The following is a 20,000-nucleotide window of genomic DNA, read 5'->3' as shown; positions in this document are numbered from 1 at the left end:
AAACACACAAACACAACCTACACACTTTCACACATGCACACACACACTTTCAAACTCACACTGTCTCTTTCTCTTTAACACACAACAATAAAAACGCATTCAGAGATACAAACACACACACTTGCATATATGTACACACACACACACACACACACACATAAAATACATACTCAAATAAACAGAGAAAGTAACACACATACACAGACATAGACACACAAACACACACACACACATGCATATATGTACACATACACACAAAATACATACTCAAATAAACAGAAATGGACATACACAAACAGACAGACACACACACACACTTGCAACATATGCATACATTTACACACATAAAGACACATGTTTACACACACAAACATGCATACACAGATACACATGCACATACAGGCACAAACAACAATCAAAAACACACAAACACAACCTACACACACTTTCACACTCACACTGTCTGTCTCTCTCTCTCTAACACACAACAATAAAAACGCATTCACAGAGATACAAACACACACACTTGCATATATGTACACACACACACACACACACACACACACACACACACACACACACACACACACACACAAAATACATACTCAAATAAACAGAGAAAGAAACACACATGTACATACACAGACCTATAGACACACACACACATGCACATACACAGACATATAGACACACACACACACCTTTGCATATATGTACACACACACACACACACAAAATACATACTTAAATAAACAGAGAAAGAAACATGCATACACAGACATAGACACACAAACACACACACCCTTGCATATATGTACACACACACACACACACACACACACACACACACACTAAATACATACTCAAATAAACAGAGAAAGAAACACACATACACAAACATACAGGCACACATAAACATACACACTCATGACATATGCATACATTTACAGACACACACATAAAGACACAAACTTACACAGAGATACACATGCACAAACAGACACAAACAACAATAAACAAAAACACACAAACACAACCTACACACACTCTCTCTCACACACACACAAAGACACACATATATACACAGACACAAATGCACATGCAAACACACACACAAACAGCAATAAAAACAAACACACATACACTGACAGACACACTTTCTCTCTCTTTCTCACACACACACACACACACACACATGTATGACGTGCACATCCTCTTTGGAGTTAATTAGAGAAGCTCTCTGGGCCAGAACTGATTTCAACCTGCTGCTGCTGCGCTCAGAGTAAACAAACTTATCTCCTCTCTCTCTTCTCCTCTCTCTGTCTCTCTCTCGCTCTCTCTCTCTGGCTGCAGCTCAGAGAACATTTTAACAAGCCTTCTGTTGATTTAGCTGACAGACAGACAGCTGCACATCTCTAATACTCTGATGATTAGTGTGTGTCCGTTAACTCTTCAGGGCTTTAACTATACATCATGTCATTATGTATTAAAAATGCAAGATTAATCCTTAAATCATAATAACAGCCGTGATTAAAGTGCTGTGCTGATGCTAAAGGTGTGCGTTATGATCAATCGATTCTATTTTATTTCATGGTAAAAATGTATTGCATGCCTCATTTATAATAATACGTCATAATAACTAATTATCTGCTGATAAATGAGTCAGAAAACCAACAGAAATGTTATCTATATACCCTCACCGGCCACTTTATTAGGTACACCTGTCCAACTGTTTGTTAACGCAAATTTCTAATCAGCCAATCACATGGCAGCAGCTCAATGCATTCAGGCATGTAGACATGATCAAGACGATCTGCTGCAGTTCAAACTGACCATCAGAACTGGGAAGAAAGGGGATTTAAGAGACTTTGAACGTGGCATGGTTGTTGGTGCCAGACGGGCTGATCTGAGTATTTCAGAAACTGCTGATCTACTGGGATTTTCACGCACAACCATCTCTAGGGTTTACAGTGAATGGTCTGAAAAAGAGCAAATATCCAGTGAGCGGCAGTTCTGTGGGTGCAATTGCCTTGTTGATGCCAGAGGTCAGAGGAGAATGGCCAGACTGGTTCCAGCTGATAGAAAGGCAACAGTAACTCAAATAAGCACTCGTTACAACCGAGGTCTGCAGAAGAGCATCTCTGAACACACAACACGTCCAACATTGAGGCAGATGGGCTACAGCAGCAGAAGACCACACCGGGTGCCGCTCCTGTCAGCTAAGAACAGGAAACTGAGGCTACAATTCACACAGACTCACCAAAACTGGACAATAGAAGATTGGAGAAACGTTGCTGCTCTGATGAGTCTCCATTTCTGCTGACACATTCAGATGGTCGGCTCAGAATTTGGCGTCAGCAACATGAAAGCATGGATCTATCCTGCCTTGTATCAGTGGTTCAGGCTGGTGGTGGTGGTGTAATGGTGTGGGGGAGATTTTCTTGGAACACTTTGGGTCCCTTCGCATCGTGTCAACACCACAGCCTACCTGAGTATTGTTCTGACCATGTCCATCCCTTTATGAGCACAGTGTCTCCATCTTCTGATGGCTACTTCCAGCAGGATAACACACCATGTCATAAAGCGTGAATCATCTCAGACTGGTTTCTTAAACATGACAATGAGTTCACTGTACTCAAATGGCCTCCACAGTCACTAGAGCTCAATCCAATTGAGCAGCTTTGGGATGTGGTGGAACGGGAGATTGGCATTATGGATGTGCAGCCGAAACATCTGCAGCAACTGTGTGATGCTATCATGTCAATATGGAGCAAAATCTCTGAGGAACAGAATCTTCGTGAATCTATACCACGAAGAATTAATGCAGTTCTGGAGGCAAAAGGGCTCCAACCCGGTTCTAGTAAAGTGTGCCTAATAAAGTGGCCGGTGAGTGCATGTCAGTGTATCAGAAATGCAATAAATTATTCATTCGTTTTCCTTTGGCTTAGTCCCTTTATTTATTAGGGGTCGCCACAGTGGAATGAACCGTCAACAAATCCAGCATATTTTTTACACAGCGGATACCCTTCCTGCTGCAACCCTATACTGGGAAACACCCATACACGCTCATTCACATACACACTCACACACTATGGCCAATTTAGTCTAGTGTTTGGGCTGTGAGAAAACCGGCGCACCCGGAGGAAACCCACGCCAACTCAAGGAGAACATCCAAACTCCACACAGAAATGCCAACTGACCCAGATGAGACTCGAACCAGCGACCTTCTTGCTGTGAGGTGACAGTGCTAACCACTGAGCCACTGTGTTGCCCTGCAATATATATATATAATTCTGGGATTGATTTTTATATTCCTGAGTTGGAGCTGTGCATTCCACACACACTTATTTATTTACATGTCGGGTTTACACAGAATAAAACAAGTGGACGATTGGTTCCTCAGTGATGATATCTGCTGCTCTAACTGCTGCTGCTGTGTGTTTGCAGCCGACTGTGTGTCGCAGACGGTCCGTCATCATGGAGTGAAGGGTTTATATCGAGGCCTGAGCTCATTACTGTACGGCTCCATCCCTAAATCTGCAGCCAGGTAAACACACACACACACACACACACACACACACACACACACACACACACACACACATGTGCATATTTATCAGAACGCCTGACATTTATTATGCTGATGCTCTTTGTTGAAGCTTCTGGTTCATATTCAGAGGAGAGAAAGAGAGAGTGTGTGTTTGTGTGTTTGTTTGTGAGTGTGTGTGTGTGTGTGTGTGTATGTATGCACGAGTGCATGTGCGTGTCCTTGTGTGGTCATGTGTTTGTGCGTGTTTGCATGCTTGTGTGTGTGTGTGTGTGTGTGCGCGCATGTGTATATGTGATTACATGAGTGGTGCATATCCAACTATCTGTTTTTGTTGAAGTGTCTGGTTCACATTTAGAGAAGTGTGTGTGTGTGTGTGTGTGTGTGTGTGTGTGTGTGTGTGTGTGTGTGTGTGTGTGTGTGTGTGTGTGTGTGTGTGTGTGTGTGTGTGTGTGTGTGTGTGTGTGTGCGCGCGCGCGCGCGCGTGCGCGTGCGCGCGTGCGCGTGTGTCTACGTGTGTGTGTGTCTATATGAGCGGGGCAGCAGTGCGTGTCCAGCTGTCTGTCAGACTGATGCTCTCTGAGGAAACACACACATCCGTCGCTACAGGGTCACTGTTTGCTTCACACCCGCATGACTTCTGTAACACACACACACACACTATATGTATATATATAAGCTGATTTTGACGAGTCTGTTTTTTCCACAGTGTCATTTTATAGTCACTCTGAAGGAAAAGGACCAAAAACACTAATATATTTCTCTATAATACCATCCAAACAGCATTAAGATACTATACCAAACTGTTGGTTTTAAGCTTTAAGACAGTATCCTTAAAGTATTGTTATAGTTTGTATTGTTATATTGAATTAGTTAGATTTTTGTATATTTTCCATTTTAATTTTGGATCAATTGTGTGTGTGTGTGTGTGTGTGTGTGTGTGTGTGTGTGTGTGTGTGTGTGTGTGTGTGTGTTTTAGATTCATATTTTTAATAGGAAGCTATATAATATTATAATTGTGCATATACATTAGATTATTCAGTACTGAAGCCAAATCAGGAGCTAATCTAAAAAATTAATTAAGGTAACGGTCCAAAAATGAGTACAGCCAAATGTTATGAATGTTACAGAAAAATATTAAATACAAATTTAAAAAAGGAAAAATTTAAGAGAAGGAAATAATTGAGTTGAAGTTTTGGAGTTTGTAATTTTTCAATTTTGCAATATTTTGCTTAAATTTATATGTAATATCTTTCAATTTCTAAATATATTTGGGGACTAAAATATAATTTTAATAAATATATCTGTTTAATACATCTGTTTTGATTAAATCCACCAAAACACATTGCCTATATTCACTGAGAAATGGAGGAAAATATTCATTTGCAAAATGGGCTGTACTCAAGTATGCTGAGCACTGTATATGTGTATTGTTCATTTGTTTTGCTTCCATTGCTATAGTTTTTATTTAACATTTGCTGTTTTTTATGTAATTTATTTTCTCTTTTCCTTTGGATCATTTTTTTTCTGATTTGTTTTTGTATTCTTTTTTTTTTTTTTGGTTTTTACTTTTTTATGGTTAATTTGATTTGGTTCCTTTAAATGACATTAGTTTTTATGCTTATTTTTTTCTTTGTTTTAACAACATTTTGTTTAATTTGTATATGTATGTTTAAAATATGTCTATAGATTTTTAAATGTGTGTGGAATGCACAGCTCCAACATAGGAATATAAAGTCAAGCCCAGAATTATATATATATATATATATTGCTTGGGCGACAAAGTGGCTCAGTGGTTAGGACTGTTATCTCACAGTAAGAAGGTCACTGGTTTGAGTCCCAGCTGGGTCAGATGGCATGTTCTCCCTGTGTTGCTGTGAGTTTCCTCCGGATGCTTCGGTTTCCCCCACAGTCCAAACACATATGGTATAGGTGAATTGAATGAACTAAACTAGTTGTAGTGTATGAGTGTGTGTGTATGGGTGTTATAAGTTGGCGGTTCATTCCGCTGTGGTGACCCCTAATAAATAAATGGACTAAGCCAAAGAAAAATAAATGAATAATTAAATAAATTATTGCATTTTTAATATTCTGACATGCACTCACCGGCCACTTTATTAGGTACACCTTACTAGTACTGGGTTGGGTTAGTACCCCCTTTTGCCTTCAGAACTGCTTTAATTCTTCATGGCTTAGATTCAACAAGGTGCTGGGAATATTTCTGTGAAGGAAAATGAATGAATAAATGAATTATTAAATGATGTTCAGGGCTCGAAATTGCGACCGTTTTGGTCGCATATGCGCCCGAAAATTAATCTATGCGACCTCATAATATATCTGGGAGCATTAGTGCGACTGCAGATAATGGTTGTAGTGCGACCTGTTTTGATTTTTTGTAAAAACGTGCTGAATCGCTCTTCCCTGCCGCTTTATTGGTTCATATTAGCTGTCAATCACTCAAGGTATTCCGCTGTCAGATGACAGGGAAGGAGCTTTTATGACCACGGGAAATGCAAACGGCTGAAGAGTAAAAACTTAAAGCACACAGGTTTGCAAACCCCACCTAAAATTGAGGCGCAGATGAGAGCGATCATGACACGTCACGTGGTGAATAATGATCCACCAGCTGAGATCAATTGAGTACGCGCTTCTTGGAGAAGGCGCCCGAATCTCATGCGTTGCATTCACTGCGTGTTCAGCGCAAATGTCCGCTAAAAGTCAAATCTAATACCATCGCCAAAGAAGCTCGCCTTTACTAAGTTTACACTGAAACTGCGTCTCATAACAAACAGCGGTATTCCGCCGGTGGTCATCGCAAGAATCTTGCGCTGCCTGCTCATAAATTGGGTCGGCTGACTCGCCAGCTTTTCCACTAACACAGAAAAATGAAGATCAGCTCAGACTGAACCTTTAAATTGACACAAACTGAAACCAAATCTTTTAAAGAGTGATAGAAGTGAGACTTTACTTTCTTTCTTTTGTCTATTATTTTTTGAGGTGTATATTATTTTTATTTTTTATTTATTTATTTATTTACTGATGATTGCTTTGCAGCTTTCATCATTGAATTGAATGATTTATTATAATCTTTTGTTTGTTTTGTAGCAGAAATATTATTTATTAAATTGACATGCATATAAATACAGCAGTACAAAATAAATATTTCTTACTGCAATGCTTCATTTTTGTTTGATGCAAACTACAATTATTTTTCATAAAGTAACAGACTTTTTATAGCAGATAACCTACATTCATGCACATTCAAGGCAGTATCATAATGAGAAATGGAATTCATTGTTACTATTATTGTCATTTTCATCATCACTAATATTCTATAATTATTAGACATTCATTTTGGAATTATTGCACACAAATATCAATGTCTTCGCAGCATTAGTTAGATAGTTGTTTCTGGTTTTTGTCAGTCCTATTGATGTTGTTTTAAAATACAATAAATCCCTTAAAAAGCAATTTGCAGCGGTGCTCAATCATTTTTGGTGGGTGCTCCTAAATTTTTTCTAGTGCTCCTAAATTTATTTTGGGGCTCCTAAATATTTGAAGTTGGGAGCACCGGTGCTACCAAGTAAAAAAGTTAATTTCGAGCCCTGATGTTGTTTTTGGACATGATCTGCTTTCATTTTCTTTTTATTAGGTCTTGTTGACATAACGTAACAGACAATTAATGCGAAACTAAAATACCAACATACAAAAATAAATCAGACTAAAATGTATTAAAAATGCGACCAGGATTAACGTTTGTTTTAAAAATCACATTTCCAAATTTTATTTTCTTCATTCATTCATTTTCCTTCAGCTTAGTCCCTTATTCATCAGGGGTCGCCACAGCGGAATGAACTAAAACCAGCACCCAGAAGAAACCCACGCCAACACGGGGAGAACATGCAAACTCCACACAGAAATGCCAACTGACCCAGCCAGGACTCAAACCAGAGACCTTCTTGCTGTGAGGCCACAGTGCCTACCACTAATTTATTTATTTATTTGTTTTTTTGTAAAAACATGTCCTGATTTCAGGAATAAACTCTGTCAGCATTCAGGTATGCATGAACAGATGAAAGTTAAATCTAGGTCCAGATCTCCACATATTTCTCTTCTCTTCCCTCCTGATAAATATTATTTATTTTATATTTCTGTTTAAGGGAGAGCAGATTTCTTCAACACATTTCTAAGCATAATAGTTTAAATAACTCATTTCTAATAACTGTTTTATTTTCTCTTCGTCATGATGACAGTAAATAATATTAGACTAGATATTCTTCAGGATACTAGTATTCAGCTTAAAGTGACATTTAAAGGCTTAACTAGATTAGTAAGGGTAATTAGGCAAGTCATTATACATCAGTGGTTTGTTCTGGAGACAATCCAAACAAATATTGCTTAAGGAGGCTAATAATACTGACATTAAAATGGGTTTAACTATTAAAAACTGCTTTTATTCTAGCCGAAATAAAACAAATAAGACTTTCTCCAGAGGAAGAAATATCATAGGAAATACTGTGAGAAATGTGCCTGAATATCACTTGAGGAATATTTGAAAAGAGTCAGTATACACAGGAGAGCTAATAATTGTAATTGATCAGTAAAGCGGATCTGTTCCTGGATCAGCTGTGCTTTAGAGCGGTTTCTCCTCCATCAGATTGATGATCTCCTCCTCCTCCTCTTCATGTTCTTCTCCCCTCTTTCATTAGCTGATTGCATTGGTGTTTCGACCTTGTGTTTGTCCTGCTAATGGAGCCGTTCTGTACGTCTGTCTGCTGGATTTCAGCCCAGGTTGCATTTATGAGCAGCGTCTCGCTTTAATCAAAACCACACTGCAAACCTTCAATCTGGGACTCAAACCTTAAAGTCCCCATTCCTAGTTTTGTGCTGAACAATTCATCTGTGCGTGTCTTGAAGAAAAATAAAATAGTTTGATCTTGTAATCTTTAATTGTAATCTGAAAATGCGCTTCCTGTTTGTTTTCAGTTCAATTCTCAGATTAGGTCTGTCTGAGGTTTTGGGTGTGGCTAACATGCTTAACCACGCCCCTCCAGCTGTAAGTTTTGACATCACTATGACAAGCAGAAATGGTGAGGAGGAGGAGTCTGTTAGGTTGTAATAACTCTGCCCAAACCCTTTTTCCTATCTAAACGAAACACCTGCTTTACTACATCCAATCAGCTTACAGTAGAAAAAACAAGCCACGCCCACTGCTTTGTCATTTAATATTCTGTTTCTCTAGAAACTGCAAAACAATATGGAAAAAATGGTTGCAGTTCAGCTTCATGCAGACTTTAAAGACTGAGAAATCCGTATTGGTTTAATGCATCCCAAATGATCATATTCTCAAAATCAACTCATGTTTGTAAAACACTGTGTGGGCATTGAGTGTTTTCCACAATAGACTGCACTCAGCTTGACCCTCCATTTACGGGTAATGGATAAACTGGAAAGCTGAGCACATTAGTTAGACTGGCAAAATATATGTTCTTGCACAAAATTGGATTTGGAAATTGGGAAAAAAGCACACAATGTGCATTGTATATATTTCATCTAGCCTGATTAAATTAGTATTCATTGGATTTCTTTTACATTTTTATTTTTTATGCATCAATAGATTTTAATTTAAATAATTTTATTTTATTCAAAGAAGTGATGTGGCAAGCATTTATGTATAAGATACTTTAATTTAACCAACAATAATTAGGCCAAATGTAAGACGTTATACAACTGAGGTCAGAATTATTAGCCCCCCTAAATTATTCGCCCTTTGTTTATTTCTTTTCAAAAATTTCTTTTTAACAGAGAGCAGATTTTTTTCAGCACATTTCTAATCATAATAGTTTTAATAACTCATCTCTAATAGCTGATTTATTTTATCTTTGTCATGATGACAGTAAATAATATTTGACTAGATATTCTTCAAGACACTTCTATACAGCTTAAAGAGACATTTAAAGGCTTAACTAGGTTAATTAGATTAACTAGGCAGGTTAGGGTAATTAGGCAAGTTATTGTATAACGATGGTTTGTTCTGTAGATTATCGAAAAAATATAGCTTAAAGGGGCTAATAAATTTGACCTTAAAATGGTGTTTAAAAAATTCTAAACTGCTTTTATTCTAGCCGAAATAAACAAATATGACTTTCTCCTGAAGAAGAAATATTATCACAGTGTCCTTGCTCCGTGAAACATCATTTGGGATAAAAATCAAAGGGGGGCTAATAATTCTGACTTTAACTGTAAATAAAAAAGGCAGATTTAATTTTTTTTTTTCATTTTACAGTTGATGAATAAACTCGATAGCGAAGCAGAATAATTGGACTGACAAAAGTTATATTTTTTGCATAAATATTATAAATTAATTGTATTTAAAAAAAACATACAATGTGCATTGTATATAGGTTTATTTAGTGTTATTAAATTCGTATTCTTTGGATTTTTAAATTTAATTTATTTTTATTATTGTTTTTCATGCAGCTATTTGTATGCCACATAAAAGAATTGACATAGCAAGACATTTTTAATCATTTAATTTAATTTTGCCAACAATAAATAAAAAAACAAAATTGATTTTTTATTTTTATTTTTTATTGTTTTATTTTATTTTATTTTGCAGCTATAAAAAACACACATCAAAGAATTGATGTTGCAAGTTAATTTTTTAAATAATTAAATTTAATAATTTAGTTTAATTTAATTTTACCAAAAAGTAAATAGGCCATGTAAAAATTTAGATATTAAACAAAGACTTTATTTTATTTTATGCATCAATAAATAAGCCAGATCAAAGAAGTAACGTAGCAAACAGTTTTGCAATGTTTATTATTATTATTATCATTATTATTATTATTATTATTATTATTGTTGTTGTTGTTATTGTTGTTATTTTAAAATAACCAAACAAGTTGCGAATAACCCAAAAATTATATTTCTTTTTGCTTGAAATCTACCAAAAAATCAAATAGACATTTTATTGTATTTTAAATGGAATATTGCCTAGTTTATTATAAGTCGTATGTATATGTATTTTTATCTAATGGTTTCAAATAGAGATTCATTACTAAATGTGTCCCGCTTACCAAATTTTCTTATTTTATTTTATGCCAACATTAAATAAGAGATAAATATTAAACACAAGCTTATTTTATTTATTTATATTTATTTATTTATTTTGTTTTGCTTTGTTTGATTCCAGCTCTAGATAAGACAGACATGTATATTAAACAAAAGCTTATTTTATTTGTATTTATTTATTTATTTATTTTTATAAAAAAATATTTATTTTTTATTTATATTAAATTTGTTTATTTTTTTGTTTTATACTGTTTTATTTAATTTGTTTATTTTTATTTTGTTTTATTTTATTTCATGCCAACACTAAATAAGAGTTAAATATTAAAAAAGCTTATTTTATTTGTATTTATTTATTTATTTTTATTTTATTTATTTATTTATGTATTTATTTTTGTTTTTTATTTAATGCAACACTAAATAAGATATAAATATTAAACAAAGCTTGTTTTATTTTTTTATTTTAATTTATTTCATTTATTTATTTTTTATAATTAATTTTTATTTAAAAAATTTTTTTTGATTCCAGCACTAAATAAGACAGATGTATTTTAAACAAAAGCATATTTTATTTGTAATTATTTATTTATTTATTTGATTTTATTTATTTTTATTTTATGCCAACACTAAATAAAACAGATATGTATAATAAACAAAAGCTTATTTATTTATTCATTTTTATTTATTTATTTTTATTTCATATATTTATAAGACAGAGATGTATATTAAACAAAGGCTTATTTCATTTATTTGTTTTTATTTATTTATTTATATTTTATTTAGTTATACGACAGAGATGTATATTAAACAATAGCTTATTTTATTTATTTATTTTTATTTAATTATTTTTATTTTATTTATTTATAAGACAGATGTAAATTAAACAAAACCTTATTTCATTTATTAATTTTTATTTATTTATTTTTATTTTACTTATTTGTATTTTATTTATTCATTTATTTATTTACTTTATTTTGATTCATTTTATTTTATTCCAACACTTAATAAGACAGAGATGTATATTAAACAAAAGCTTATTTAATTTATTTATTTATTTATTTTATTTTATTTTATTTCATTTTTTATTTTTAGCATCACTGAATGAGTGGCATAAAATCAAAATCAAAGAACTGCTTATTATTTGTATATAATGTTTATAGGAGCACTGCTGTATATGCTAGTTTGCTGTTCTGAATTCATGTCATGATAGTGGTTCCACAAGCTACACCAGCACGCAGGATGAATGATGCTAAAATTGAATTTGAGTCGATTGAATTTGCTAAGTGTATTTGTGGAAAGAGAGCGAGAGGTTATCAGACATGTCGAGCGTTTGGTGACAGATAGTTGGTGTTTTCCTGCTCTGCTATAAATATCTGCACACTGCTGGACGTCCGATTGTGTGTCAAACCACAGAAATAAACAATAGATCCACACACACACACACACACACACACACACACACACAGAAGCACACACAGAAGCACACACACAAACACTCAATCTGATCAATGTCTGCCACACACTGAGAGATTCGGCCCTCAGTTTTACATTCACTTTGCATTCGGCTGTATATCACAAATGTTGTGTTATTTAGTTTGACTGATTTACTATTGTTTTTTTTTTTTTTTTGTCTTATTGTATTGTGGTTTAATTTAACATCTGTCAGTTTTTCCAAAACTATTTGTATTTATTTATTTATTTATTGTATTTTATTTATTTATTTGCTTATTAGTTTTTTTTATTAATTTATTTAATTTATTCTTATTCTTTATTATTTTGTTTATTTGCTTGTTTTTTATTGATTATTAGTTATATTAATGATATAATTATTAGTCTTGATGTTATTTCATTTCGTTCTCTTTTTTCAATCATTTATTTTGTTTTATTTTATTTCTGAATATTTTCCTTTATGTATATTTTACTTAAAACTTAATTTGTTTGTGTATTGATTTATTTGGTTGATTTGTTTTTAATGATTGTTATTTTATTATTTATTTATTTATTTTAATGTTGCTTTATTTTTCATTGTGTTATTATTATTGTTATTATTTATTTATTTTTAATGTTACTTTATTTTTCATTGTCTTATTATTATTGTTATTATTTATTTATTTTTAATGTTACTTTATTTTACATTGTGTTATTATTATTATTATTATTACTTATTTATTTTAATGTTATTTTACTTTCCATGTTTTATTATTATTATTATTATTATTACTACTACTACTACTACTACTACTACTACTACTAGTTATTATTTATTTATTTATTTTTATGTTATTTTATTTCCATGTTTCATTTTATTATTATTGTTACTGTTAATTTATTTTTATTATTTTATTTTCCATTTATTATTATTATTAATATTATTGTTTTTCTTCTTCTTCTTTATTTATTTTTAATGTTACTTTATTTTACATTGTATTATTATTATTATTATTACTTATTTATTTTAATGTTATTTTATTTTCCGTGTTTGATTATTATTATTACTACTACTACTACTATTATTTATTTATTGTAATGTTATTTTCCATGTTTCATTTTATTATTATTATTATTATTATTATTTTCATTCATTGATGTTAATGTTATTTTATTTTCCATGTTTTGTTTTATTATAATTGTTGTTGTTATTATTGTTATTATTATTATTATTATTGTTATAATTTATTTTAGTTTTCTTTTATTTTCCATGTTTTATTTTATTATTGTTATAATATATTTTTATTTGTTTATTTAATTTTAATGTTCTTTTATTTTCAATTTATTATTTTTTTTATTTTAATGTATTTTTATTTTCCATGTTTATTTTATTTTTATTATTATTATTATTATTATCATTATTGTTAATATTATCATTTTATATTATTTTCCATGTTAAAGCTTTTGTTCTGTCTAAGTAACATTGACAGAAAAATAGTTACTTGTCTTAAAGGCAGTAAATGAATAATCATGCATAATCATTAATAATCATGCATAATTTAAACGTGTGTGTGTGTGTTTCCTGTACAAGTGCTTTTATGCGGAATATAAGGATGTTCAGCATCTGATTAATTTCCTGCCCTTGAGCTCTGCACGGTTTGTTTCCGTCTCTGCTTTATTCTCTTGCGTCAGTGTTAAAGCGCTGAACATGAATATAGATGTGTGTGTTTTTCAGGTTTGGAGTGTTTGAGATCCTCAGTAACCAGATGAAGGATGAGTCTGGAAAACTGGACAGCACTCGAGGTCTGCTGTGTGGTTTGGGTGCAGGAGTGATGGAGGCCGTGCTGGTCGTCTGTCCCATGGAGACTGTAAAGGTGAGATGTTTACTTATTTTATATTATACTACAGAGAAATGGACTTGGCTGGCGTCGTGTCCTAACTAAGGGCGTGGCTTGGGTGTGGAGTCAGTGTGGGGAAAATTCATTCATTCATTTTCCTTCAGCTTAGTCCAGAGTCGCCACAACTATTCCCCAACTATTCCAGCACATGTTTTACACAGCGGATACCCTTCCAGCCAGTACTGCGAAACACCCATACATACTCGTTCACACAAACACACACACACACACACACACACACGTACACTACAGCCAATTTAGTTCATCAATTCCCTTATAGCGCATGTATTTGGGCTTAAATGGGGAAACCGGAGCACCCGAAGGAAACCCTCACCAACACGGGGAGAACATGCAAACTCCACACAGAAATGCCAACTGGCCCAGCTGGGACTCGAACCAGCGACCTTCTTGCTGTCAGGCGACAGCACTACCCATTACCACTAAGCCCCCACTACCCACTTAGCCTCACTTAGGCTGAATGATATCAGTTTTTTTTGGGCCACACTTTATTTAGTCTGTTTGTTGGATATAAGTTACATTGCTTCTACATGCCAACTAATTCTCATTAGAATATAAGTAGACTGTTAGGTTGGCGTTAGTGTAAGGTAACATGTACTTGCAAAGTATCATCTAGTCCAGGGGTGTCCAAACTACGGCCCGCGGGCCATCTGCGGCCCGCAATCAGTTTTGTGGCGGCCCGCAAGGCTTTTTATAAATATCAATAGAATCTGGCCAGCCATACAAAAATTAACGTAATTCAATAAATAACCACCGGGTGTCGCTATTACATGCCTTCAATTAGGCAGCACTTCTTGTTATGAAGTAAAACTAACCGACCAAACTGAAGGAAACATAATTGATAATCACATTTTAGCGAGCCCTGGTGCACCAAGAAAAAGAAAAATCAAGAGTCAGTGCAGGTAGTTTCAGTCACGATGGGGCAAGGAATTTTGCCAGGATTCAGTTGCAGTAATGAAAGAATATAATATTAAAAGACATTATGAAACAAAGCATTAGGCCTTCAGCTCTTACACTGGTGGCGAACGAGATCAAAAAGTAAAACAATAATAATCTGCCAATGGGGTGAGCAAAAAAGTTTTTCCTTTTGACATAGGATTATTTTGCTCACCCCATTGGCAGATTAATTTGCTTGTTTTAAGGAAAAACTCTCCTAATATTAGCATTTTATTTCTCAAAACAAGACAATATGTTTTGCTTGTCTAGAAAAGTTTTCTTGATTTGAGAATTTTTAGATATTTGGACTCGAGACAAGACAAAAAAATCTAAGTAACAAAAGCATTTCCTGCAGTGTGGCTAGTTATGAGGTAGCTCAGCTAATCGAAACCCTTCACTGAAGGAGAATTTATAAAGGATGAGTGTTGCAACTGTATATTGCCCAGAGAAGATTCAAGTTTTTTTAAAAACTTAAGTCTTTCTAGAAACACAGTTGGACGACGAAATAAAATAATTCCATAATAATATACACACACACATCTATCCATTCATCCATATATACATATATATATATATATATATATATATATATATATATATATATATATATATATATATATATATATATATATATATATATATATATATATATATGCGTGTCTGTGTGATGTATGTAAAATTTGGCCCGGGACAACATTTTTTTTTTTTGCATCTGGCCCTCGGCCCAAAAAGTTTGGACACCCCTGATCTAGTCAGTTAATTGTCTGTTATAGAATCATTATCAACAGATATTAAGCGGACTCAAATGGAGCATCAAAATAAAGTGTTACCTTTTTCCTAATTACGGCAGACCGATAATAATAAAGCAAATCAACACCTGTTCATGTATGCTCATATTTTCAAGTTTGCTGGATTTCTCTGTAAATCAGCAATCGGGATCAACCATGAAAAATCAGGATCTGTTCATCCCTATATTAGCTCACAGTTCTATCCCATATTCTTCATCTCTTTCGTTTCCAGGTGAAATTCATCCATGATCAAACTTCAGCAAACCCCAAATACCGAGGGTTTTTCCACGGCGTGCGGGAAATCATCAGAACTCAAGGTGAGGAACAGCACAGAGTGTGTTTAGACTGCTTCAGCTCATAGTTTTGGGGAAAATCTGCTGATTATAAAGCCTGTGCTCTGTTGACGTTTAACACGGCCAGCACTTCTCATAGAGCATTACTGATTTACATTTTGTTTTGTTGAATTTTTCTTTCATTTTTTCTTTCTAATTCTTGCTTTTCAGATGTTTTGTTTTTAACCAGATTTCCATGTATATTGTTGTGGGGATGCTTTGTTTATTTTATTATTTTATTGCAGATTATTTGAGTCGTATGTTGTTTCATTAATGTTTATTAAATGCGTTATTTTATTTTCACCTGTCCTATGTAGGGTTATGGGGGAGGTTGTTGTATTTATTTATTTAATTTTATTTAGATTTATTTTATTTTATGTTATTTTTTTGTTTTGTTTTGACACTTGATTCTTATGGCTGTATTCAGGATTTTAGGGTGATCCAGATGTTCATTTTATTGCTATTTTTGTTTTAATTATAATTCTTTCCAGTTTATTACTGCAGCATTTAATTATTTTTATTTTTTGTGTATATTATCAATTGTTTATTTTATTTTATTTCTTGTAGGTAGAAGCTTGGGGTTCGGGAAGCTTTTTTAAATGTATTTATTTCAGTTTTAATAATATTATTATGTTGTTATTGTTGTTGTTGTTGTGTTTTGATCCACGTGTATTTGGGGGAATATTAATTTATTTTCACTTTAATTTATTTTTATTAAAAATGTTTATTTTATATGATTTCTATTAGGTAGAATTGTGAGGATGCTAAAGCTTATATATATATATATATATATATATATATATATATATATATATATATATATATATGATATATATATATATATATATATATATATATATATATATATATATATATATATATATATATATATATATATATATGATATATATATATATGCATACAAACACACACACACACACACACACACACATACAGTTAAAGTCAGAATTGTTAGCCCTCTGAATTATTCGCCCTCCTGTTTTCCCCCCCCCAATTTCTGTTTAACGGAGAGCAGATTTTTTCAACACATTTCTAAACATAATAGTTTTAATAACTGATTTCTAATAACTGATTTATTTTATTTACTGCCACGATGACTGTTAATAATATAGTTAATAATATTTTACTTGGTATTTTTCAAGACACTTCTATTCATCTTATTTTCCGCTGACGAGCGGGCGCTGCCATTTGAATCTTTTTGGCTTGAGACTTCCAGTCTCATTCACTTCCATTCATTTTTTTACGTTAAAAACTGCTCATTACGCTGCTTGATGTTGCAATTTGATATTTTCTTATTATATTATTCTACTTGGTCTGTGTAGTCATGCAAACATTTGTTTGTAGAGCAAGTAGTTTGACCGTTTTCTGCCGTTTATTATTCCTAGTCATTTCTCCCATAGGCGACTGAATTGGAAGTTCTAAGACAATCGCAAAAACAGGCGCATTTTAGAATAAGGTCTATACAGCTAAAGGTGACATTATTGAGAAAAACATAGCTTAAAGGGGCTAATAATTTTGTCTCTAAAATGGTGTTTAAAAAAATAAAGGCTGCTTTTATTCTAGCCGAAATAAAACACTTAAAGAAAATACTTAAAAAAAAAAAAATACATATATATATATATATATATATAGTCAGGTTTGCCCCCTTCAAATATATATATATATATATATATATATATATATATATATATATATATATATTTATATATATATATATATATATATATATATATATATTTGAAGGGGGCAAATCTGACTTCAACTATATATATATATATATATATATATATATATATATATATATATATATATATATATATATATATATATGTATATATATATGTGTGTGTGTGTGTGTGTGTGTTCTATAAACCACAATATTGTGTAGGGATTATTATGAAGCCAAAAAAATATTGTACTTTTAACCGGCATTCACTGCACTCTAAAAAATAATGCTTGACTACTTATTTAAAAGAAGATGAAACGCCACAGTTTTATTGGAGGAAGAATTTAATTGTTATTGTTCAATCCCCTTAAATTTGTAAAAACTAATGAATTAAAACATATTTGTAACTAATAGTTTATAACTAATAACTTAATTTCTTCATATTTCCCCCAACACAAATCGGTTGTGGGAACCTACAGTGCATGTCTGATTTGGTCCATATAAGTGTTGTGTTTCTCCTGTTTGTTCGTTGTGTCAGGAATCAGAGGGACGTATCAGGGTCTGACTGCAACCGTCCTCAAGCAGGGATCCAATCAGGCGATACGTTTTTTCGTCATGACCTCGCTCAGAAATTGGTATAAAGGTCAGCGTTTGTTTATCTCTATAACACAGTTGAAGTCTAAATTATTCAAATATTTCCCAAGTGCTGTTGAACAGACATTGTGTTCAACACAGTTTTAGACATAATAGTTTTAATAACCTATTTTGGTAACACTTAACTTGAAGAAAAACATGATCATCATGAGGCATTCTAACTGTCATGAATATTTTTCTGTAAACATTTTCAGTGGCTCAAACTGTATTTGTTTTTAAAATGTATCATTAAAATGTCTCTGTCAAATCCTTCCAAAGAGCGTCGTTAATATTAAATGACATTATTTATTTATTTATGTAAATTTTAATTCTGTTTTTTTCTATTCATCATTTTTTTATTCATCATTTATTTATTTCTCTATTATTTATCTATTTAAATTTTATTTATTTAGTTTTTTTCTAAACCACTTAGACAGATTATTTTAGATATTTTTTTATTTTATACTGTAAATTATTTATTTATTTATTTCTCATTTATTCATCTATTTAAATTGTATTTAGTTTTTTCTAAACCACTGGAACAGATAATTTTATATATTATTTATTTCATATTTTATTTATTTATTTATGTAAATTTTATTAGGTTTTTTTTTCTAAACCACCTTATATATATTTTTTATTTTATACTTTAAATTATTTATTTATTTATTTACTTATTATCATTTATTTATTTATTTATTTAAGTTTTTTTTCTAAACCACTTGAACAGATTATTTTATATATTTTTATTTTATACTTTATTTATTTATTTTGTTATTTCTCATTTATTTTTTTAAAATTTGTTTTTTCCTAAACCCCTTGGAAAGATTATTTTACATATTATTTGTTTTAAACTTTATTTATTTATGTAAATTTTATTCCTTTTTTTTTCTAAACCTGGACAGACTATTTTATATATTTTTTTATTTTGTACTTTAAATTATTTATTTATTTATTTATCATATATTTATCTATTTACATTTTATTTATTTTTTTCTAAACCACTTGAACAGATTATTTTTATATCTTTTCATTTTATACTTTTAAATTATTTATTTATTTTTATTTATTTATTTCTCATTTATTTATTTATATACATTTTATTTAGTTTTTTTTCTAAACCACTTGGACAGATTATTTTATATATATTTTTATTTTATACTTTATTTATTTATTTGCATATTTATTTATCTATCATTTATTTATGTATCTAAATTGTATGCAGTTAGTTTCTAAACTAAACCATTTGGACAGACTATTTTATATATTTATTTACTCATTTATTTCACAGCAGAACTGTTGTGTTAATATTTGAGCTGCTCTTCCCTCTGCTGGACACTGAGGGTATTTACTCTCTCAGCTCTATTATTGTCACAGTGGCTGTTTTTTGTTTTGTAGGTGATAATCCTAATAAGTCCATCAACCCTGTGGTCACAGGCACGTTTGGTGCCATTGCTGGAGCGGCGAGTGTGTTTGGAAACACACCACTGGACGTCATCAAGACCAGAATGCAGGTACACTGAAGAGGAATAGCAGCACTTGTGGATGATCAGGGCTTTAGCGGCTGTTAACTTACTTTTTTATTATATTTCATTTTATATTTAATCCTTCATTTATTTATTTATTTAATTGTATTAATTTTTTTGCAAACCATCTGGA

At 31.9% G+C, this 20,000-nt stretch overlaps 1 protein-coding gene across 1 annotated transcript in view; it reads left to right on the top strand.

Moving 5' to 3' along the window:
• The window catches only part of si:dkey-178e17.1, a 56,240-nt gene that overhangs the window by 33,274 nt on the left and 2,966 nt on the right, over window positions 1-20,000 (top strand). The window contains exons 3-7 of the mRNA XM_073910005.1: window positions 3,448-3,547; window positions 13,785-13,923; window positions 15,922-16,006; window positions 18,247-18,351; window positions 19,740-19,855. Coding sequence (XP_073766106.1) covers window positions 3,448-3,547; window positions 13,785-13,923; window positions 15,922-16,006; window positions 18,247-18,351; window positions 19,740-19,855 — 545 coding nt within the window. The remainder of the gene's footprint in view (window positions 1-3,447; window positions 3,548-13,784; window positions 13,924-15,921; window positions 16,007-18,246; window positions 18,352-19,739; window positions 19,856-20,000) is intronic.

The sequence above is a fragment of the Danio rerio genome, chromosome 8 (assembly GCF_049306965.1).
Source record: "Danio rerio strain Tuebingen ecotype United States chromosome 8, GRCz12tu, whole genome shotgun sequence".
Taxonomy (NCBI): domain Eukaryota; kingdom Metazoa; phylum Chordata; class Actinopteri; order Cypriniformes; family Danionidae; genus Danio; species Danio rerio.
The sequence above is the reverse complement of the archived record's forward strand: the minus strand, read 5'-3'. Positions and strand labels throughout refer to the sequence as shown.